The 25,000-nt window shown below is 38.0% G+C and overlaps 1 protein-coding gene across 1 annotated transcript in view; it reads left to right on the forward strand.

The window, feature by feature from the left end:
* Positions 1-6,623: 6,623 nt before the first annotated feature.
* The window catches only part of LOC122810653 (vomeronasal type-2 receptor 26-like), a 194,521-nt gene continuing 176,144 nt past the window's right edge, over positions 6,624-25,000 (forward strand). The window contains exon 1 of the mRNA XM_044082226.1: positions 6,624-6,695. Within this exon, the coding sequence (XP_043938161.1) occupies positions 6,624-6,695 (72 nt within the window). The remainder of the gene's footprint in view (positions 6,696-25,000) is intronic.

The following is a 25,000-nucleotide window of genomic DNA, read 5'->3' on the forward strand; positions in this document are numbered from 1 at the left end:
GCTCATAGATGTTAGGCAACTGCTGTAACTTTGTGAGAGCTACCCCCCCCCCAAAAAAAAAGGTGAGGCCCACTGTTCTCCATTATCACCAAAGCCATTAGAAGTTTCTCCTCATTTTGAAGATGGAAGGTTGAGAGCTATGTGTCTGAGAATGAGCTTTGTTTTTGATTGCCCGTGGAAGGGAGTTCTACTTTAAGGAGATAGCATTTAACTGTAAGCAGGCAAGCTCTTGTAATGCATTATGCTTACTAACTGGCACCTAACCTAAGCTGAATATACTGGTGCATAACTTCAGTATATATTATTAAAAGAATGTGGGATGGCTCTAAACTTGGTAAACAGTGCTAGAAATGTAGCATTAAGTTTTAAGCAATGTTTTGCCTTATGTAGGAGATGAAAGCTTTAGACTTGGATTTTAAGACGAGTGTCCATTTTGTTTGTTTTCTATAGCACAGCAACAGGCTTAAAGCAGTGTCTGTTAAAACAATAACATCTTAGTTCAAAAAATTAGGGGTGGAATGATGCGAAGATGAACTAAACAAGAGGAGAATAAAAGCTAATTATCAAAAGTTAAGGGAATGATATCCCCACAACAAGTTAAAGCAGTAAGAAGTAGAAGTAGGACTTTAAAAGAAAACTTGATTAGGTGAAGTAATGTTATACTAGTCACTCTGACATTCAGGTGTAAAGTTTATAGTTAATCAATCAGCAAAGGTTGACTAGTTGAAGCAAACAAAAGCTAAATGGTTGCTTTGGTAATCAGATTGAGAATGGTATATGGCAACTACAATTTTCACACCTGCAATATTCACTCACCAACGGTTCTATACACAGATCATAAAATAAATTAAACCAATCTTTTTTTAAACAAGAAACATATTTATTGAATTATCATTTATGATACAGGTAATCATACATGTATTTAAATGAAAACAAGCCATACTGAGATATTTTCAGTTGCAAACTTTCTACATCACATATAATCTAATATAAAGTCATTGTCATTTGAACATTACATTCCCCATTCAATTCCTGCCTTCATTAAACCCCATTACTCCTACAAAACATTATTCTGCAGGTAATATTCACACAGTTACATTTTTTTCTTTGTAATTTGTACCTACTCTTTTCTAAAGATTCCACTTCCAGTTCTTTTCTCTCTGTTACTATATGCACTGTTTCTTGTATGGCTGATTTAGACTTTGGTTTCCATTTTCTAGTAATTGCTTTATTTTAGCAGCCAGCAGAATTAAACTAAGCAGGCCTTACCATGTCTAGGTAATTCAGATTCTGTATCACTGTTCAAAAATCATTTTCTTTTTTATACCTTTACACTCCCACAAATGTGTTCCCAATTAACTCTTGATCATGAAAAACGTGTGTAAGAAATTAATTTAAATACTTAATGCTATAAAATGTTTTATCACATTGTTTCTTTCTTAACAATAGTCATTTGCACTTTTTCATGGTTAAGTCTGCCTTTTTTCTTTACTTTGTAATGTGCATTTGTAGTTCAGTTGCAGCAGTTTGGAGCCTTGAGTGTTCAGAATGTATTTTTTTATTTGTTTTGATTTGAACAGAGCAGCAAAAGCATTAAATACTGATGTCACAGATAAATATACATTACCACGACTGTTCAAATTATGGAGAGAGAGGTGAATTTTCTATTTCCCATCCACTCATCAAGATTTCTCTTGAAGAAGGCCAGTGAGGTGCTCTGAAGTCTATTCCATAGCATAGGCGGTCTCTGGGTTATGAACCTGTGCCTCCAGCATGTTCTGTTGATTATGGTAATGAAGTTGAGGTCTCTGGAGCATGTGGTGTGGATGGATTGGGATTTTGATGCAGCATTTTCTAAGAGAGTTGGGTCAGACATGGCTTTGTAAGTCAAGCAGAGATCCCCTCTAAGTAGGCAATATGAGATAGAGAATAGTTGGAGTATTTTTGAGTCTGTCCATATAGGACAAATGTTTAAGGCCCAGGATCCTCTTTGTGAGGTACTTTTGCAGCCTCTCCAGTTGTTGCAGGTGTTTAGTGAGGTGCATGCCAAATGGGGCATTGTACTCAATGACTGGCCTAATGAAGGAAGAGTAGAGGAAGACAATGACCTCTTTCTTCCTGGATGCAAAACCCTTAGTAATGAGATGTGCCACATACAAGGACTTTCTGACCACAGTGGCAATGTGATGGTCAAAAGAGAGGTTGCTGTCAACCTGTATTCCCAGATCTCTAATAATGCATTCTGTGTTCAGAGGACTACCATTGATGTAGTAATTAATGGGAACTGGATGCTTGTGTTAAAAATGTATTTGTAAAGTCGCTTGCATTAAAAGAAATTGTATCAACAGTGGGTCCTACTGGACATTAAAGAAATATACATGTATATCAGACTGTATTGTTGTAAATTATAAAGTCTTTATATTTTAATAGAGGATGCTGGAAGGGAAGAGGTTAAGCTCAGTCCAGCTAACCTTAAGAAAATAGCCTAAAATGAAATGACTTGGTTTAGGCCATAACAATTTTATCTTGCAGGTCTGAATGCAGCCCTGAAATGAATACTAATGAGAGATGTGAGGAGAACACTCTTTTTTGGCCCTGGCAAGACACTCATCCACTTTCATCTTGCTTTGCCTTAGTAAGTGACTAGGGAACAGTAATTCTTCAGTCAGTTAAAATAATATAGTGAGATTAGCCAAATGTTTTTTTTTTCTGTATCTGTCTGAGTCTTTCCATGTACATTGTTTTTTATATTTCCTGCGATTCAAACTCTGTTGGGTATTGTAAACAAATATTCAGTATTGTCATTTAATTTTATTATTCATTATTAAATATATCTAAACCTTTCATTGTGGCTGGTCTTTTAGAAAATATTTAACATTTGAGAGTACTTGCATTTATTCAAGGCACTCTGGCTCCACATTTCTGAAAGTCTTGCTGCTTGGTTAAACACTACCATTTGTATAAGTATTAATTTTACTAAGTGTAATTGGGTATCTTGGTAAGACCCTTAAAGTAGCTGGCTTTGGGTGTTCTGGTGGAACCAAATCTACCTTATAGTCTGGGTAGAGGTGTTAGAGTGGGTAAGCTGTGCCAGACTTTCCCAGGTGGGTGTGTGTGTGTGAAATCTCAGATAGTGTGAGTGACAGCTACTTTGAACAGGGACACTGAGAGCACTGATTTCACAGAGATGATGGTGGAGGACTTGGCTTGGAACACCCGGCTAAGGACTCAGCTTTATAGTGGTCAATGAGGAGTCTTATTTGGGGCCTGGATGGAAAGCCCAGCCCCAGGATTGGAGTGTGTATTCTCTGTGTGCTCTTAAGAGAAACTGTGCTTGGAGCAGAGGACTGCATCTAAAAATACTGTGTGTGTCTATTTTTTCACAGTGAGCATTCCCCATCGGTGGCAGTGGTGAGGATTGACCCTCCTTGATCACTGGCCCAGAGAAGGGACATCACAGCATGTATGTATATGCATATATATATATGTGTGTGTGTGTGTGTGTGTGTGTGTGTGTGTGTGTGTGTGTGTGTGTGTGTGTGCGTGTTTGCACACAAAATTTACAAACTGAAATAATAACCAAATAAAGCATGAGGAGCATCTGTTAGCATGTCTGTAGAGAAGTAATACTGTGATATTGACCTAAAACAAATGCAATTGTTTTCAGAAGAGAATTGAGGCAGATTGACTTGAAGTTTGGCACTGTCTTCCAGTGAAAAATACAGAAAGCTTTACTAAGCTGAAGAAAATGAAATATTTTTCATAAAAAAAAGAGTAAATAAAAATTAAAGTAATTTACCTACCATAATGATAAACCTGCATTGGCAGTTCAATCTTGGGGATTGAGGACTACAAGACATAGTCAGCTGTGTATCTCACAAATTTCCCAGGATACCTTACCCCTTCCCTTATCCATGATACTGTACAAACAGTGACAAATCTCCAGAGCTGTGAAGTCTGTGCAAGTTGGAATGCCTTTATACAAAACAAAGAAAAACAAAACTTTACTTGCACAAATCCACTCTAGAAGTCTCCAGAGAGGTCAGGTTTGAGGCTGGGAGAAGGAGGGTTGGTATAATAATGTTTATGCAGCTGCCAGCCCAGAGTTGTCATTATATTACATATGTACATTTTATATCTGTTATTGGAAGCTCCATTTTCTTTACTTCAAGAATAGAATCACAAGCCCACTACCCTGGGGGTCTCCTTGTGAAAAAATGCCCAAGATAATGGGGATATCAAATGAAAACCTCACTCTGGAAATCATATCCCGTTTATAGTGTCTTCCAGACATATTCAGTGATGCCCACATAACCACTGCACAAATATTACTCGATGTTCCATTTTTGAAAAATGCGGGACTTGGGTTCCAGTACTAAAGGTTTGCTGTGGTTTTGGTAACAAACCAAATGCTGTTTGACAGCCATTTAGACAAGGTTAACTGTGAAACTTTGCATTCAGCATCTTACAGATTGAAACAAAAGGCTGGGAATTTTCATGGAAGACTGTTCTGTTTAGGTAAAATTGGAAGTCTCTGAGAACTTCCATGACAATGCAACAAGCATTCTCCTTTACAGATGAATAGTTATAAAAGATTACTGTTATATTTGTTGATTAATTCAGATTGCTTCCTTTTGTTAATTTCAGTGAAATGAATGGATTAGTTCTCATGGACACTTTGCCTTTTTGAAACAGTTGATACAGCAATGTAACACATAAGGCCTGCAGTTTTGAAATTCTCCTTGCTAAGGTAAAAACTTCAAGAAAACAGGTCTTCTACTTACAATATGGTGTCACTTTGAACATACACAATCCATAATGCTCTGCTTAGTAAAAATAGTTGAGTTTCATAAATTGGGTATTGAAAATCATCTGTACGAATAACCAAGTAAGAATGCGTAGAAAGCAGGGGAGGAAAAAAGAGCAGTTAAACTGGCAATCAGTGGAATAGCATGCAGAGAGCAGGGAGGGGAAAGTAATGCGGAAAATATATGGCTAGAGCTCAAAGACGTCAAGAAGTCATTAAAGGAGGGCCTTCTTATTCTGGAGAAAAAAAAATGATGTGGATGGTCTGAAGGAACACTCAACAATCCTGCAAGACTTAATAGATAAGAACATGATCCTTAAGGCACAGGCTGGAGCAGCTGAAACCTTCTTGACCTACTTGGAAACTAGGACATCTGATATGGAACACAGAGTCTGAAGAAAGAACGTGACGATGACTGGTATTTTAGAGCAATATGAGGGGACTGAGTGCATAAAAGCATGCAGAATGCTACTTGGAAAACGGACTAGTATACCCTCCCAGGAAATCTTTATTGAGAAGGTACACAGAGCAGCCTGGAGATCACATGCTGATTATACAGGGAGGGCTAGACTGATTATAACTAGGTTTCAAATCCTTGAGTAAAAGGGAAGGCTATTAATGGAAGCTTGGAAACTGGGTAACAGGTTTAAAACTGGTGATGCACAGGTGTTTATGGATCAAGATTTCTAATATGATATAAGACTTGTTCTCTGGCCATTAAATCTGCAAAGGAAAGAAACTTTAGTGGAGGTTGCTGTATAGATCGACTTTGAGGATATTCGTTCAAGCTGCCGCCCATTTATTTATTTATTTATCCCATATATGCATTAGATATATTCCATAAAAAAGTGAAACAAAACTGAAGGGAAGAAGAATCAGCAGAATCTACTGCTAGGAATATGAAGGGACTGGGTGACCAGTAGGATAGGGTGCAGAAGGATACAGGGTACTTCCTACTCTTCAGGAAAGAACAGCACCTAAAAAATAAAGTAGCCTTATTGAATGTAGCCAGGAAGACAAAAAGATAACTCGTAAACTGCAAAGAGCTAGGGGAGAAGGACAAAGGAAGACCATGGCAGTCAACCACAGAGACCTTCAGTGGCACATGTCTTAGTGATATTTGTTAATGACAAGAGAGTCTGTCATTTTTTTTTCCTTCTTGGCTCTTTGAAAGTACGTGGCAGTTGCATAAATGCTGCACAGAACATGTTAAAGAAGGATACATTAATTGAAAAATAGCTAAGAAAAAACATCTTTTATTTGCACACTCATATAAGGATACTTAAATGATTGCCTAACTTTATAATTAATATTGTTATTAACACTTTTTCCTGAATGTTTGTTGTTAAAGAAAAAAAGTGTACTTTTTTAAATATGTAGCCTAGAGTGACAGGGGTGGAGGGGTGTAAAATATTACTGTCTACTGACCCATAGCTTATCTCAATTGGTTAATGGGTGGGGAAAGGAAATGCAGGCAATCTTATTGATTGAAGGAGGACAGTGGCCAACGTGTACCAAGGGGGAAGGAGGATGGAAGGATGCACATTAAACATATGAATCAGTATTCAAACTGGAGAAACTTGCTTTAAGTCTAAGTAGCAAAAGATAATAATGGGGAAATGAGAGACTGATAATTGGATGGTTGTTTTTGATACAAACAAGGGAATGAGTGGGGAAGCTCTATTATTTTGATGCAAGATGGCAGAGTAGTGGGTCAGGTATAATAATACATTGATGCATGAAACTAACAAATTAGATCCAGGGTAGCAGGACATTATAACATGCTTACTGGTCTATGGAGGCACAAAGTGTAGTAATGGAGTATATGGGGAACCCCAGAATCAATTTGTGTACTGCCATTTTGATGGCGGACATTGGGCTAGAGAAGGTAATGGACCAATACAGTGAAAAAAATGCTTTGATATTGGAGGAGGAGGAGTTTGCAAATATGTATTTCATAGTTTATGGGGGAAGAGGGAGGGAATGAGCCCATCTGGATAAAAATCGAATGAAGTTTAGAGGGAAAGGAAGGATCCAAGGTGAATGGAAGGCATTTGGATTGCAATCAGACAAGGTGGAGCAAGAAAGGAAATTAGGAAGTGTTATTATTAATGGTACTCAAAATGACAGGGCATAACAATGGGGTGTCGAGACAGGGTATGGATTAATGTGTTTTCAGACAGGCTCATGTCTGTCAAGCAACGTTCCTCCAGGGTCATTCAAAAAATTTTCCTGAGTCTTCAAAGTGGGGAAAGATGTGAATGGAAAGGGGGAAAAATAATAGAGAAAGACTAATGGGGAATATTAGAAATACACAAGAGCATCTGATAGCATTGCAGGAAATGCATTGAATGAAACAGGAGCATAGATGACTGAATGTGACTGGATTTAGAGTTGAGGCTAGTACAGAGTGTTGAAGTAATTGACAGGGTGGAGTAGTACTCTTAAAGAAACAAATTTGGCCACTGATAATAACCAGAAAGCTAGAAGATAAACAGGGAAAAGCTGTGGGTATATAAAGCTTGATAGAGGAGGTATGATAATGGTAGTTGCAGTTATTGTCTACCAAATACAACAACGATAGAAAGATAATTGTAATGATTGTTAAATTTCAGGATGACTTAACCATCTCAGTAGGGGACTGGAATATCAACACTGCTAGAGATGAGGTAGGCAGAGGGCCCAGAACTAGCGTGGTCATGAATAAAGGGAGAGTTCCGTAAGTCTTTTTAATTTTTTTAGGTATAATAGATACTTGGAAGCTAGAGATGGAGCATAGGGTAGGAAGTAGTTTTATCTTCTAGTCATACAGATATAATGTTTGGGCTAGAATCAACAGATAATACATAAATGCATAACATTAACACTTGATAGATGCAGAGGCATTTTAACCAATAGCATTATCAGATCATGCAGTAATAAGTATACAGGTTAGGAGAAGAGCAGAGGAAAAGTTGAACATAAATTGGAAATTCCCAAGATATTTGTTGCAGCAAGGAAAACATTATCAGATCATGCAGTAATAAGTTTACAGGTTAGGAGAAGAGCAGAGGAAAAATTTAACATACATTGGAAATTCCCAAAATATTTGTTGCAGCAAGGATAAGGCATGGGTTAAAAGAGTTATCGAGGAAGATCTAGAAGGAGAGGGAGAAAAAATAACAAGTTCATGTAACAATATTAAGTAGAGGATAAGAAAAAGAATTAACTGGCTGCTAGTGGAGAAAAAGGGTTGTCATGAGAAGAGAGAGAGAAATTAAACAAATATTACAAAGCTGGGAAGACCAGAGAATATGGTCAAAAAAGATAGCTGTGGAGAAGCTAATTTTAAGCAGTAATCCTAGGGCTACAAAAAAATTGGCTACTCATCTAAGTCAAAGAGTGGTACATAAAGGAATGTACAGAAATAAAGAGTACTAAAGAAGGGGCAGAAGTGACCTTAGCAGGTATTTTAGAATGTTTTAGAGGTTATTATCAGGCACTAATAACAGAAGATGGAGGAACACCTGGGCTTTCCAAGCATTGAAACAAATACAGGAAGAACAGGCAAATACTTTGGTTGGGAAGATAACAAGACAGGAAACAGAACTTGGGGAAATATGGCAAGAGGGAAGTCAACAGGAACTGATGGCATACCAGTAAAGGTTTGGGAGCTCTGGAAATGATTAGTGATAAGTAAATGGGTGAAGCTGTTTAATGAGATAATGAAACCAGGAATCCCACAAACCTGTGGAAAGAAATTATTGCAGCTGTTATTCTAAAATAGGGGAGATATCAAGTGCTACAATCGTCCTACAGACCCATATCGATAGTGAACCATGACTACCAATGTTTCATGCTGGTACAAGCAGAGAGATTGTCAAAAATATTGAAGTCACTTACACATGGTGACCACACTGGCTTTGTGGGAGTTAGGAGGAAGGGAAATAATCTCATTAAGATTCTTTTGATATTACAAGATGCAAAGGAACAAGAGAGACACTGGCATTGCTTTCATGAGACTGGGTGAGAATGGTGAGTGATTAACATAAGGAAACAACAGCTCAAGTCAAGATTAGGACTAGATAATCTTGGAAAATCAAGGTAGAAAGAGGGGACAGGCAAGACTGTCCCATGACTCCCCCATTGTTTGCCTTATATATTAAACCCTATGCTGAATTAATTAGAAGGTCAAACTTGAAAGGGTATAAATGGGAGGACATGGAGAAAAAAATCACCCTTTACGCAGATGATGTGTTTACACTGATGATGTTTTACAAAGAAGATTAAGAGAAGTTGTGGGATATAACAGAAGCTTTTGGAGAGGCTTCTGGATATAAGATAAACAAAGAGAAAACCAAATCAATTTGGGTGAAAGGCAGGGATGATCAGGAGGATGACAAATGGGAGGAAGGAGGAAATTTGCTACCTGGCAATTTGCTTAAGTGATATGGTAGTGTAGACAATTAAGAATACATATGAAAAAAATCTACCAAAAAGTGAAAGAGCAGTTCCAGACATGGACAATAGGCAGACTGGATATAGGCCAGAGACTTCAGGTTCTTCGTATGTGCATTATCCCACAATTTCTCCATGAAGAATAAGTATTTTGGGAACTGTCAGAAAATAAGTTATTAAAAATGATTAATCAAATAAGTAGGAAATTTATCCGGGATGGCAAAACACAGAGCAGTTTGAGAAAGGATGATAAAGACCAAAGAAAGAAAGAGGAGGCCTGGGAGCTCCAGATTTGGGGACATCTTTACAGGTGTGTATAGTAACACATATTCTGAGATTAATAGACTGAAAATATGAAGCCAACTGGAAAAATATGATTAAGTTAAAGAAACAAAGTTGGCAGGAGAGGGACTTAATAATTACCCTTTTGGAAACAAAAAAGCAGAATTAAGTTTGAAATGGATAAAGGCAGTGTAAAATATTTTTATGAAAGTAGGACAAAACTCACAGTGGGGAAACTGGAAGGAGAGGGTAGCAATGATCGGAGGCCTGACAGAGGATGAGTTAAATCAAAATAGCCTATGGAAATGGCAAGCAAAACATGGGAAAGTAAAGTACTGGTCATAAGTAAAAGTGAAAGGAATATTGAAAACTTAGAGGGAAGTAAAGGAGGAGTTTAATCTTGATGAGGATCTTGAATAGGAATATCAAGGGACTGTTATTAGATGACAGGGAATGAAGAAGAGAACTGGAGCAAAAGTAGGAACTCTGCAGTTTATACATGAACTGGAGTTAAGAAGAGTGAAAGGGAGACAAACTAAAGTTTTGTTAAAAATAGGGAAAGCATGGCTGTCGGAAGGAAAAAACAAGGAAGAAGAGAAACAAAAAAAGTGATTGGGAGCAGGAACCAGGTGTAAAATAGAGAAGAAGGAGTGGGAGAGAGTATTAGGTTTCTAAAATATGTGTCTAAGGTACATAGATTTAAGATTTTGCTTGGAAGTGTCTTGATAAATATTCTTAGACCCTGGATAGAAGCAGAAAAATGTTTCTGGGAACAAATGGAATATGTTGAAGATGCAGTGAGGACAGGGGCACATGACTACACATTTTTTGGAGCTGTGAGAAATTAAATAGCTTCAAGGAAGAGTTAAAGCATCTCTTCAAGGAAAAATGTGAAAAATAAGGGCAGTTTCTCTGAAATTATTTATTTTAGGTTATGAAGGTCACATTCCAAAAGAACAAGAGGAAATAATTGGACTCATAGTGAAAGTAGGGCAAAAAAACGATTTCTGAGAGTTGGAAGTCAGAGGATCCCCAATGGGAAAGAAAATTGAGGACTGAATGAATAAACTGGGAAGGAAAGAAAAAGAAAAAGTCGAAGAGTGTCAGGATAAGAAATGGCAAAGGAAATGGGATAATTGATTGAAGGATAGGAAGGATCAGATAGAAGGATGAGAGAGAGAGAGAGGAAAAGGAGAGGAGGAAATTGGAGGATGGACCCACATGAGGCAAAAGGTAGATAGTATTCTGGGTGAAGCTAATGGAAACGTGGATTGGTAGTAGTTAAGTGAAAAACTGGGAAGGAAGGCAATATAAATAGCTGTAAACATTTGTTAAATGCATAGATTGTTTTAAGTGCATGGTGCTAAACAGATATTAAGCTAGGAGTTTTGTATTGTATTAATTGCAACAAATGATAAATGACAATGGCAATGTATAATTGTTACATGTGTGTAGAATACATGTTTGCATTAGAATAGGCAAATTTGTTTTTATAAATGGTTTCTCTTGATCTGGGTTAGTCCTCATGTAAAAAGCTATCAAGAATCCAGAGGAACACGGCAACCGCAAGAGGCAGACGTTTACTAAGTGTGGTTTATACAGTTTGTAAACTGACTGTGGTTCAATTAAAAGTTGGTTTGTTTAAGGAAAAAAAAAGTAAGAAAACAGGTCTTCTATGACATAAATTTAAAAACAGGTTTACTGTGACATAAATTTAAACTCTGCTATGGCAGTAGGTTCAAATGGTCAAAGAGCCAGGCTCTCTAATATGAAATAGAGATCTCAGAGAGAAACATGTTTCCTTTATAGGAATCTGCAGAAGGAAGGTACTTTTCAGGAATATTTAAAGACTTTCAGAGAGGCCAGCAATAAGGAGTTGGTGTTTTAGTGAAAATTATAAATGGCTGCTAGGTGAATTGTGATTGAAAAATAACTAAGACGAGTCAAAACTCTGGGATAAATAATCAAGACTTCATGGTACTATAGCAGTGACAGGATATATGTCCTGGACTCTAGCCCACAGGAAAAATTAGTTTCTTACTCATAGGTAAGTAGTAGGCTAGCTGGCCTTGTGGGCCATATTTTAAACCTAAACAATTTCAACTCAAAGGTAAGAGTCAAACCTTGTAGCTTGTGTCTGTAAAATAAACTCCTTAAGTTTTATCCCAACTCTCCAAACCCTCCCAAACTATTATAAGGTTTTCTTGTATTTGCTTGGCCTGGCCTAGGTAAGATGGAACCATGGCCATCACTGAAAGTGAAAAAAAAAATGCAGCTGGTGAAAGGGAATGAAGTTCCTGGTGAAGCTTTGAGACTTATGTCTGTCCTCAGACACTAAAGGCTGCCCATAAAGTGAGGTCAAAACAGGGCAAACCACATCTGCTGGGGTCATTAGAGAGTTAGCAGGATGATTTTGGCCTTGTGCATCTTGTTATTGTCTGTAAACTTAAGAATGAGTGGAAATGGGGGGAAGAACATAGGGGACCTGATGGCCATTTCTGAGCAAGTCAGCTTTGAAATGTCACTGATAGAGAGTAATAAGGAAAGAAAGCTACTGCATTTTGTATTGTTTGTGAATGCAAAAATGTCCCAGCTGGGTTGCCTAGCAATGAAACAAGCTCTGTGTTATAAACAGATTAAGGGACCTTATGCTGCACACAGGTTAAGGGACCACTCCTCGGTTATTAACAGGCAATGGCTGAGCTGGTTCAGTAAGGAATTGGCTTCTGCCATGATGTGGCTAACAATGAAAAGGTGATTGGGGTCAAAGGCCTACTGCTAAACTCTCATGGCCTCCCAATACAGGGGGGAAATGAATGGTCTCCTCCATCTGTTGAAATACTAAACCACAGTTATGTCAGTGTGGATTGGAATAGTGTATTGCCTATAAGGTAAGAAGGACTACCTCCTCTCCAGGACATTTATGTGCAGAGACCATTGTTTGTAACCAACTAGAAATGCAACATTAAGGATGGAGATAAATTCTGAAAGTCCATTAAGATACTCTCATTTGTCATTTAACTTTGTACACCATATCAGTAGAGGCTGCCATGAGTCTGAGTACTTGTAGATAAGATGCTGTTGAAAGAGTTTGTCTCTGAAATCTAAAATACAATAGGCTGAAGGGACAGAATTCTATCTAAAGGAAAATGTTTGTATGTGAAGAATATAAGTGACCGTGTGGCATCAGATGGGACTTTGTCATGGTCACTATCAGCCCTAAGTACTGGAACAGTGACAGAACATGCTTCCATCCAATATTGAAGCTACCAGGAGCCGGTCATCCAGATAAGGAAATACTCTATTGCCCTGCAGTCTCAGATGTGTTACAACCACACAAATGCATTTAGAGAACTCCTTTGGAACTAAAGTGAGACCAAATAGCACTGTGCAGAGTTGAAAGGAGAAAGAAGGAACCTCCTTGATTCCTTTGCCACTTTGATGAGAAGATGGGGATTGTAGAGATCCAAAAAGCACATGCGGTCCTCTGTCAGCTAGACAGGGAAAGATCAGCTGCACTGTGCCCATACAAAAGGATTGTTTTGGAACAAAATTGTTCAGGCTACTTAGACCCAGAACCGATGTGAGGTTCTACACTTTATTTGGTACCAAGAAGAACCTTGAATGAAGGTCTAGCCCTTACCTGTATGGTGGGACCTCTTACATTGTTCTTTTCTGAATAAAGCATAATACCTCTTTTCTAGCCTCAGCCCTTCTCACAGGGTAGGATGTCTGGCAGGAGAAGAGAACTGGAGTCTGGTAAGGGATAAAAAGGGAGCTGTGTAGCCTTTGGATGCGATGACCCTTACCCTTGTGACCTGTGCAGTGCCCATTCACTTGGACAAGTGGAAAAGCAGGTGATCCCTGACTGCCTGTAGAGTGGGAGAGAGAGTTAGGCAGGGTACCAGTGAGCCACATGCAGACACCAAGCTGAGAAATTGCAGTATCCCTGACTAGTTTGAAAATTCTAACTACTTTTGAGTTGTCTGCAGCTCTGGATGTTACCACAACCTTTGCTACTCTTCTAGAACCTCTGTTGTTATATTGCTTCTGGCCAGACTGGAACTGTAATGACAAGGCCTCTGCAGCATTTGCAAGAATGCACATTGGAGAGCTTCAGAAGTAATGCAAACAGCACTGAGCCTCTTGATCTCGTCCTTCTACAGTTTAGCTTTTATGAATTGTCCAATCAGAATGTTTCTATCAGTGAGTCATTATTTGTTAAATCCAGATACAATATCTGATCATGATGCCATTGCCAGCTATGTTTACTGAACCATCTGCAGTGTTTTTAGCCAAGTATATAGCTAGGTTTGAAAAGGAGCAGAGTCAATATTTCAGACTTTAACTTGATTTTAAGCTTTCTTTCTGATAATCTGCTTAGAATCCTGGGAGATCTTCAGCTGGATCCTATGAAAACAGAAAACCAGGTCATGTAGATATGGTCCACAAAGTAATGGATGAGGATGTATAATCTCACTTCCCTAGCCAGCCCAACAAATATGATTCTTTATTTTCTGGCTGGGTGACCACATACTGCAGAGTGGGAACTTTCTTTAGTGCAGATGCTGCAACAGTGAAGTCTGCCTTAGTAGTATCTGCTGAACATCTAGTCTTTTGCTGGCTGGAGGATCCTGATTAGTCTGTTTAGGACAGAAAGAAGCCACCACATTTTTTTCCTATACTGTTTGAGCCACTAGCAGCAGCATCTTGGCTACTGGGGATACAAGCCAAGAGCTGCACTTGAGTGTGTTCAAGCAATGAGGGGAATTCAGACGTACATTCCACCTTAACTCTGCCCATTTCCAAAATTTCCCAAAACCTATTTCCATTTGGCAGAGATGGGGAAGTAGTCCCCTTATGCTCACATATATCTGAGGTGGGAGACTCCACTGCAGAACCAAAGTGCTTCCTCTTGTACTGTGCCTACCTTCTTGATTTTGACAGGAAAGTCTCAGTGAAAAAGGAAGATATAACTCACCCAGACAAGGCTGTGATATCTTGTGGAAGCCCGCCCCCAGTCCATTTTTCCTCTAAAGAAGGGGAGTGAATGATCAGAAGTGCAAACATTTAAGGTCCTGTGGTAGAGATTGTGGAGGAAGTCCATGCTATGGGAATTTATGCAAGAAAGCCAGCATCATCAGTACTGGGCCAACATGGGGATGTAAGTTAAGGCACTGAGATCAACTCAGAGGAGATGAGGACAAGGTTAGTCTTGACTGCAGGGGTCAACACATTTGTCAGTATCAAAGTCAGCATTAAGGGTATTGATGTTGAATGCTGAAATGGTGTCTTCAAATACAGAATGATCAGGTTAAAGGGAATCAGGACTCAAAAGCATGCGTAATTTTGGTGTTATTTTGGATCTCACATTGGCACTTCAGGACCAAGCATCGGCAGTTGTAAAATCGTCTTGTTTTCATTTATTGAATATTTCCAAAATAAAGTACTTTCTGACTCAAGTCGATATCTTGTACTTGCACATGCCTTAGCCTCTGCTATATTGCATTACCTGGGACTTTCCAACACTGAACTGGACTGTTTCCAGTTGAAGAACTCTGTAGCTAGATTACTCACTGGTGTGAGTCATAACCAGTATGTTATTCCTTTCCGCATTGCTTTCATTGGCTTCCAGTTCATTTTACAATTATCTGCATGACTTTGGTGTTGGTATGTTTGTCCATCCATACATTGTATCATATTTATCCAAAAGAATTGGTAGTGCCATATTCTGCTACCAAGGTTTTGATTTCTGTCATTCAAGACTGCAGGTCGTACCATAGATATATTTTGAGAATGCTGGTGTTTATACTTTTGCCTTTCAAGCTTGCCACCTTTGCAGTTTGCAGTGGCTTCTATAGTGTCCTTACTTGACTGGCTTCTGCTGGTTACTTAAAACTTACCTTCGCAGGATTGCCTGTGAAAGTGTGGGATGTGTACTGTAGATCTGTGTATATAATTTATTGTGCTTAAATCTCTTTAGTTTATGTATCTACTATTGTACATTTTAATAGTATTATTGTGTGTATTGATGTGCTGAAAAGCAACATCTAAATAAAGTTGAAGTTGACCTTGACCCAAAGTGTTGACTCCCTAGTTCCAGAAGGGAAGCCGTTGTCAAAGGGACTGATGCCAGAAACCTCAGATTAAACACTGTACCAGTATGGAGCAAAGCTAAAATCAAATGTTGTGAACCATAGAGAGAAAACATGCAGCTGCCTTCAAGGATTCTGACATTAATGCCAAGAAATATGAGTTGACTAGTGGCCTTAAAGAAGCAAGGACCATAGCAGAGCACAGGAACCCTGGGGCAGACAGATAATCAATTAGCGATAGCACTTGAATTGCCCCAGTGCTAAAAGAGAAGGAGTCCTGAGACCACATCATCATGAAGACCTATCACATTTTGCCAAGGTCCACATATAAAGAAATTGATCTCTAAGGCCTAACCAACCTGAAGGATGAGGGACATAGCAACAGAAAGTTAGGCTTGGATTCCATAGATAATATGCTTCTGGTACAGAAGCAGGAAGCAGAGGACTTGTACAAAAGTACAAGTTCTAAAGGGGTGAAGAAATCCCCATCCTGTTTTTGTTTAATTACAGGAACCAAAGAAGACTCTTCCGCATTGGGAAAAAACATTCTCTTAGGGTCCTATTGCTTGGAAGGAGCAGAAGAATGGCACTGGACACTGGTAGAAGAACCGATCTCTTGAAATTATACCATTCTAATCTGTTTATCATGTTTTTGATAGTGGATGGTTTGAAACTCATATAAATATCACAATGCTCAGAGACATTTGCCTTATCTAAGCACTGTATATATTTAATATATTAACCATGATGTGGATGTTTGAATCTTTTAAATTACTGCTGTCCATTGTTCCATAATTCTAAAAAAAAAAGTACAGCAGTGACTTGAGCAATTTGGAACAGTATGTAGTGCAAAAAAGAAGAAAACTAAACATGAAATGAGAAGTTAAACTATACAGGCATTAAAAATGAGAGAATCTGAAAGCACTGCAACAAGTCTGCACAAAGAACATGACAAGACCTTAAAATAAGCTGGCTGCTAAATAGACTACCTTAGCATACAGTATTCTGTGAAATGAATACCAAAGACAAGTTAGAAATGTAACAGTTATGAAACTTAACAGTTAACTTAACAATCTCTGCCATGGAGATGTAGGAGAGTAACACTGGCAAAGACTTTAGAAAGACTAAACCCCGATAACTAATGGACAAAGAACAGAGGCTCCCTAGGGCAGATGAGGATGCTCGAACCAGAATTTTTTTTTTCTTTGTTCAAGAACTACAATGAGCTTTGAGTAAAGGTAGATATGCAGGAGAAACAATAGAAGAAAGAATAGAATGCAACAGGACAAAAAATGACACTACGCTTGTAGTGGGGAGGGAAATGCTAACTCTTCAACTGTTCAGAAGCAGTGGAAATTGAAGAAAAAAATTAAATGAACATCACTTTTTTTTGTCAGTGGGATGAGTGAAAAGAGCTCAAGCCTGACTGACCTATCTGAAAAATACTAACAACTTTTGGAAGCTTAAAGGATTGGTGATATGCCTGACAAAACAGATTTGGAGATATATGTTCTTGCTTGCTTTGGTATGGCTAAGAGGCTAGGTAACTTGGGAAAGTTTTGAGATCTCACGCTAGTTCTTGCTGTTCTTAGTCCTTAAGTAATGAAGATGAAACTCTGTCTCAAATCTGTATTTGCCATTTCCAGTAAAATGCAGCATAGCAATCAAAGAGTGAAACTGGCTTCTCAAATGGATACAGATTTGTATTGCTTAAGTTTTATTGCTACCTGAAATGCTACTTCAGGAAAAACAAATCATGTTGGGGAAAAACAGGAACTCCTTCAAGCAGAGAGAGAGAGAGAGAAAACAGGTGAAATTTTGACTAGCTTCTGAAGTGTGCACAAGTGGGGTACATTCATGGACAGAGTTCATACTGGAAAATCCAATGCATGAGAAATTATAGAACTGCAGTTTGGACTTAAAAGTCATATATATATATATATATATATATATATATATATATATATATATATATATATATATATAAACAACCAAGTATATTTTTAGATACTGGTAGTAATAGGGCAGATATGTTACTAGAATTGCTCACTATGCCACTGGTCTGTTTAACTCCGTTTATTTTGTGTTTCTTTGTACAAGTCAACGCTACCAATATATTTAACTTTACAAACAGCATTGCTTACTTTTATTTGTTTCAAGTAAAATAATTTTAATAGTCAATTTTAAATTCTTGTGGCTTGTGGTTTATTCATTATTTTAAGGCTATGTCTACTTAATGGGTGTAAGCTTTCAGTGAGTTGCTGTTTTAGCTTTAATTGTCAAGATCTTATATCATGGGTCAGTATTTTTGGTGCGCTAGAATGGTCTACTTGGTTGCAGCATTTTCTGTAAAGACGGAGGCTGGTATTGGGGATATATCATTAAATCCTCCTGGAATATACTGTATATGTGTTTGCAAAATAATATTGGACAAGTTTGAATTTCTGTTAGTAAGATTGCGCTGGAAGGCATTGGTTTCAGTCTGAGGTGGGTAGAATCCTTTGATAAAGTGATTATAAGTTTAACTTGCAGCTGTATAGTATATATGCTATTTGAATGTAATGTGTATTGACTCTTACTGAAGGCAGCAGTATGCATTTACTGTACCCTGTTAGTACTGTTACCCATTTTAACTGGAGATTAAGAAAATGAGTTGTGGGACTTCCAGTATAGTGCTGATCTTTTCAAATATTCCCTGAATATTTCCACTCATGGTGGAATACAAATGAGAAATTGGATAAATTGATAAGCTAAATTTGTCAAAGATAGGGATTTTTATTAGCAAGTGTCAGGATTGTGCAAATGAAGTGGCAAGGGAGGTGAAAGAAAGCTTGTGAAATTAATAAAGACCAGGAACCATTGTCAGACAACCCAAATGTAGCTAATACTTTACAAGCTAGTACAGGAGAGATTGCGATAACACAAGAAGTGATAATAATGGATGTACTCTTAGATATAAAAACAGTGAACTTTAAATTAGTAGAGTGCATCAAAGAAAATGATAAGATATTATAATATTCAGGGATAACACGGAAGGACTGTGGCTGACCAAGTTCGCAGATGACTGCAAACTGGGCGCCATAATCGACTCTCCAGCTGACACAAGCACCCTCCAAAAGGGCCTCATAGAAACAGACAACTGGTGCCAGAGCCATGGCCTCAAGCTAAATGCCAAAAAGTGTATAGTCATCCCCTTTGGCAAAAACAAAGTGCCCACAAATTACCACATAGGTGGTAATCCATTAAGTACAGAAGAAGTAATTAGGGACCTGGGGACCCAAGTTGATAGCAGTCTCTCATTTGACAACCACGTGGCCAAAGTGGTTAGAAAAACATTTTATATAGCCCACCTAATCATGAAGGGATTCACATCTAGATCAGGGGAGGTCATCGTGCCTCTTTACTCATCCCTCATCAGGCCCATAATTGAGTACAATGCCCCTTTTGGGATGTACCTTACCAGACACCTGCAGCAACTGGAAAGACCCCAAAAGTACCTCACCAAGAGGATCAAAGGGCTCAAACAGATGCCATATGCTGCCCTGTTAAAGAAATTCCAGCTCTACACAGTGGCATACCGCCTGTTCAGAGGCTATCTGTGCCTGACGTATAAAGCCATGTCCAACCCGGAATTAATGGACATGCTGCACCTCAGAAAATCCAAATCCCATCGAGCTACGTGCTCGAGAGACTTGAACCTCAGCACTGAAATAAATAGGAAGGAAATGCTGGAGGGACAGATTCATAACCCAGAGGCTCCCTTCACTCTGGAATAAAATCCAAGTCCAGGTTAGGCAGAGTCCCTCATTGACTCTCTTCAAGAGGAATCTTGATGAGTGGATGGGAGATCGTAGGTTTACCCCGGGTATCACTTCTGTGTCACTGTTAGACAGAGGCACAGTATACTAACCTCGAAAAAGGGCATAGCAAAATAAATTTAAAATGGGTGGCGAAAGCCAAACACATTCTGGCTAGGCTTATAAATGCCCTAGGGCAGATAGCCTAGTATGAACCTATGAACCTATATTAAATTAAATGACAAAGGTAGTTAATCAGGATTCAGATATAATCTAATATTTAATGCAACATAATGAAATTTTAAAAATTAAAATGGCAGCAGATGAAGTGCAAATGAAATTAATATGGGCAACTTTAATTGATAAAGAAGGCAGGACTAGAGGAAGAAAACATAAGAATAATTGGAATTGGCCAGCACTTGGAAGGTAAAGATCATAAAGAATTTGTAATAAAATGTTTAGCATAATGGAATGGTATCCTGTTGGAAGACCTGAAGATAGAAAGCTTGCACAGGATGGTGTTGGTATCAACTAGGACACAAGAAAGTGTAGACTAATCATAGTACAGTTTCAGACATTTACACTAGAATACAAAAATAAGGAGTGGGTTATTTTACAAATATGGAAACTGGGGGGTGGGGGTGGGGGGTGTTAAACTTTCACTGACCACACTGTCTGGGTAGATTAGGATTTTTCAGCAGGAATGCAACAAAAAGAGCAGCATTTATTCCAGTCCAAAAATGGTGCATGGTGAAATGATTGTGTTACAGATTTCTTCATCCAGCCACAATCTGGATTTCTTTCTCAAAAGGAGTGAGACATTTTACGGATTCTGAAGAGGAAATTCTTGCCATGGAGCTGGAGAAGACTAACACTGGCAAAGACCTTAGAAAAAGTAAACCTGAATAATTAATAGTCAAAAAATAGAGGGCGGCTGAGGATGCTCAAACCATATATTTTTTTTTTGCTTTGTTCAAGAAATAGAAAGAGCCTTGAGAAAATGTAAATATGTAGGAGCAACGATAGAAGAGGGGATATAATAAAACACAACAGTGACTTAATGTTGTAGATCTGATTTGGAGTGTAGCAGCAAATGTGTGAGCGTGCAGAATGTAATTGACTCATGACCCTTGCTAAAATGAAAAACAAAACTCTTCTGAGTAAGGACTTGCTGGTTTGTATAATATTTTTTAGAATGAATGAATACTTTAAATTGTGGTATGCTCTGACATTTCATGGCTACATTTTTAGGTTGTCTTTGTGAGCTTTGAATTTAAAAGTTCCCATGTATATGGAGAGAGAAGGGTTAAAAGAGTCGACTGCATGACACTTGAAGAAGCCAGTGAAGGGGAGACTAGAATATGCCACTAAAAATAAAAAGGGGGGAATTTAAAGTAATTCATATTGAAATGATTAATTGAATAGTAATAGATAGCTAACAAAATCAAGGATGTTCAAGTTGATGCAGTGTTAGTCAACAGTAAAATAATTGTTTGAGTGCTTCCATTATTGCAAAAAAGAAAAGAAAAAAAATAAACAAAAGGTGATAGCAGACTCTCTGGTTTGTATAAGCAGGAATTTTCTAAAATGAGTGAACTTTATAACCCTTGCAAACTTTCTGACATTTTCTGTTTTCTTATATTATTTTTTTCCAGTTCTGAATCCAAAGCTCCTGTGGTTATGGTATCATATGATTGGAATCAAATCACTGTAAATTAATGTAGCAATAGATGGGAGAATAATACTGTACAGTGTGTAGGTAAAACAATTGTAAGAAAAGCTTTCTAAGCATTCAGAAGTAGGACTCAGTACAAAAAAAAGCAGTAGTGAAGGAGAGTGCCACAATGGAAGCCAGGTAGGTGGAGATAAGCACGTTTTTGTCTCCATGCTCACCTGGGGGAAGGGGGCCAAAGATCTGCACTAAAATGGGGTAGGACCCCCTGCCATGAAAAGGGCCCAATTTAAAACTATACATAATGTATATAGTTTCATATAGGTCTTCTTTGTTAGCACCTTTAAATGTAATTTTTGTAAATGTATGGTTAGTGGTGGAATTTAATTCTAGAGAGAGATAGTGGTGAATGGATGCTGTGACAGGAAATAAATTAGAAACAGGAAACAGACAAGTGCAAGGTGTAATTGCCTTAAGACAAAATACATTGCTATGGCTTTAAGGCAAGATATAACAATTTTTCATATAGCTACATGAAATATGAATGTGCCTACAAATCCAGTGAAAAGACAAAGCATATTTAATAGTTTGATGACAGAAGAGATTAAAACAGCACTGTTCTAGGACACTCAAATGGGGCGAGAATAACATAAAATGTTATTAAAGAAGTGGTATAAACTGATAGCCAATTATGTTTTAATGTGGTGAGAAGATGAGGGACAGTGGTGTTGCTAGAAAAGGCATTACCTGTACTGCAAACAGATGTACTAGAGGCTGAAGGATGGTGCTTGGATGGTTGGAAGGGAACAATATTTAGTCAGATGCTAACACTTTACTCAATGTATATTCTGCCCAAAGTGGGAATTTCAGAGATATGAAAGATAACATCTTCACCAATGATCTTTACACCTCATGCAAAGAATCCTCCCTTATTCAGTATGTCGACGACTCCACACTTATATCCATCTCAAATAACATTCCTGAACTACACTCGCTAACCCAACAGGCCCTACTATCCACTGAACAATGGCTCTCTCACAACCTATTGATCCTAATTCCCAAAAAGACCAAACTCCTACTTTTCCTTCCCCGTTCTCTTTCTCATCACAAAACCTCCTTTTTTATTACATCTTCTAACAATACAAACATCCAACCTGACACCCACACAAAACTCCTAGGGGCCATTATCGATGACGAACTCAAGTTCAACCTACACATACTCCAATGTATAAAAAAAGAAACCAGAAACTAGGTCTGCTATATTGGAACAAAAAATTCCTAACCCCTAAAACTAGACTTACCCTGGGCCAGGCACTCCTCCTCCCCTCCCTCTTATAGGCCGCCCCAGTTCTTACCAATATCCAGGCCTCCACTCTAAACAAACTGCAACATACTTACCATAAAATAGCCAGAATCATTATTAACTCCCAATACAGCTCACACCACTACATTTCTTTAAACTCTCTTCAATGGCTTGAACTTCCCCAGTTTCTGCTATCTTATCAATTTCATATGCTACACTCTATTCTTTATAAACCCTCCTTCTGTCCATCTCTATCTTCCTTAGTCTCCATCTACATCCCATCATGGACCCTCCGTACTTCTAACCAACAATTACTTGATATCTACCACCCAAAAAGGTCAGTAGGCAAACTACTCTACAAACACCCCTTGCCCATGCTTGGAACAAACTTCCCCTTGACTTACATTCAATCTCCCACACCTCACACTTTAAAAATGAACTAAAAGCTTATTTTCTCAATTCCAGAACCTGCCCTTGCCATGACCCTACCTAGTCTTCCTTCCCTTTATGTACCCTCAAAAGGACCATACTTAGTACCTCATTACACCTCTCTCTCCAATGTGTCTACTATGCATTTGCCCAATTTTATACAAACAAAAAATGTTTATTGTTGACCTATTGAATTGTTACTTAGCTTATTTTTAATGCAACTTTAACTTTATGTATGTAACCCAACATATGTGAATTGTTTTGCTATAACTGCTATTATATCAATATTGTTTAAAATTGTACTTGTTTTAAAATGTATTACTGGAGCTTTTCTCCTCGGGTCTCCACTGAAAATGGGCCACAAGCCGAGATGGACAAACCCGGTTAACAAATGTCAATAAATAAATAAATAAAAATAATAATACTGTCTGCATTGTATATTCAGAATAGGGTTTGATTTTATCTGGTGAGTGGAATATGACTTTTTTGCAATCGGAAGTGAAGAAGCAAGGTGATAGGGTGTACAGACTGACTGAGTAAAAGGAAAAGTTAAACCTTTATCACAACATTAGGATTGGAGTTTATATGGTTATGGTAGCTAGATTTTATATTTTATGGTAGCTAGATGGGATAAGGGATTTACATATTATATACCGTGATTGAAAAGATGGACAATGCTTGCATGGCATACTTAGCTTTTTGCAAAACCACAGGTATGTCCAGTGATATTATCAGGTCATGGTATGGTTAAAATAGACATTAAAATTGTTGAGGGAAGACCATGTGACTTCAACTGGATATTTCCCATTTACTGGATTTTTTAACATCTTTATTAAATTATCACGCAAGACATAAGCACATATAAATTAATAGAAAAGAAAAGACATCAACCCATATTAACATGTTTTATTTACATACATTACATATATATCTTATAATAACTGTCATTCAGTCAGACATTGCACACATTCCTCAATTCCTGTCTTTCCTTAAACCTCAATCTCCCTTATGAACATTTTTCTGCATGTATTGTTCCCACAAATAGGATGGCGCAGAGGTGCAGCGGTAGCATTGTCACCTCACAGCAAGAGGTTCTCCGGTTTGATTCTCGGCTGGGGTGCCTTCTGTGCAGAGTCTGCATGTCCTCACTGCATTAGTGTGGGTTTCCTCCGGGTACTCCGGTTTCCTCCCACATTACAAAGACATGTGTCTGGAGCATTTCTCCCTGGGCCTCTGCTGAAAATTGGCTTCATTCCAAGTCAGACTTTCCCGGTTAACAAATGTTAAATAAAAATGCAATTTATTCATATGTAATTTGCTCCTTCACTTTTGTAAAGATCCCTCTATGAGTTCATTTATCTCTTTTACAATATTCAGTACTTCAGGTATTGTTGGTTTAGAATTTGATTTGCATTTTCTAGCAATTGCTTTTTTAGCAGCCAACAGATTTAAACTTAATAAGGCCCAGCTATGTCTAGGCAATTTCAATCCTGTGTCCAAGCTCAAAATAATAATTTCCTTAATTACAGCCATTTGTTCTCCCAATCCCAATATTTCTGACAGTGTGTTCTATAGGAAATATCCAATACTTTAAACATTGTTGGTTTGGAATTTGATTTCCATTTTCTAGCAATTGCTTTTTTGGCAGCCAACAGAGTTATATTTGATAATGCCCTATTATGTCTAGGTAATTCCAATCCTGTGTCCCAGCTGAAAAGAATCATTTCCTTAGTTACAGTGATTTGCTCCCCCACTATTTATGACAGTATATTCTGTAGGAAATTTAAAAAATCTCCCAATTCATAACACTCCCAGAAATGTACAGGATGGTTAAACTTAGTTTTATAGCATGGGTAAAAAAACTCTGTTGAAGCTATCAGAAGGGGATAGTGGCTTGACTCCTGCAGGATAGGAAGTTTTGAAAGTAGAATTTCAGCAGCTTATACAGGAAGATATTTCTAAATTTAAGATGGAGGATGTATTAAGGAAGCAAAGGGAAATGCTAACTAATAAGAGGTTGTTTAAATGGAAAGGAAGAGAAAATAAACTAAGGTGGTTGAAGGAAGAAATCCAGAGGAAAGAGGATGAAAGGATCCTTGTATAGCGGATAACAATTTAAGATGAAACAAATAGTTCTGGTGCAGTTAAAACACTCGTAGCTTGATTAAGACAGCAAAA

The sequence above is a fragment of the Protopterus annectens genome, chromosome 9.part0 (assembly GCF_019279795.1).
Source record: "Protopterus annectens isolate FY-2018-M chromosome 9.part0, PAN1.0, whole genome shotgun sequence".
NCBI classification, from domain to species: Eukaryota; Metazoa; Chordata; order Ceratodontiformes; family Protopteridae; genus Protopterus; species Protopterus annectens.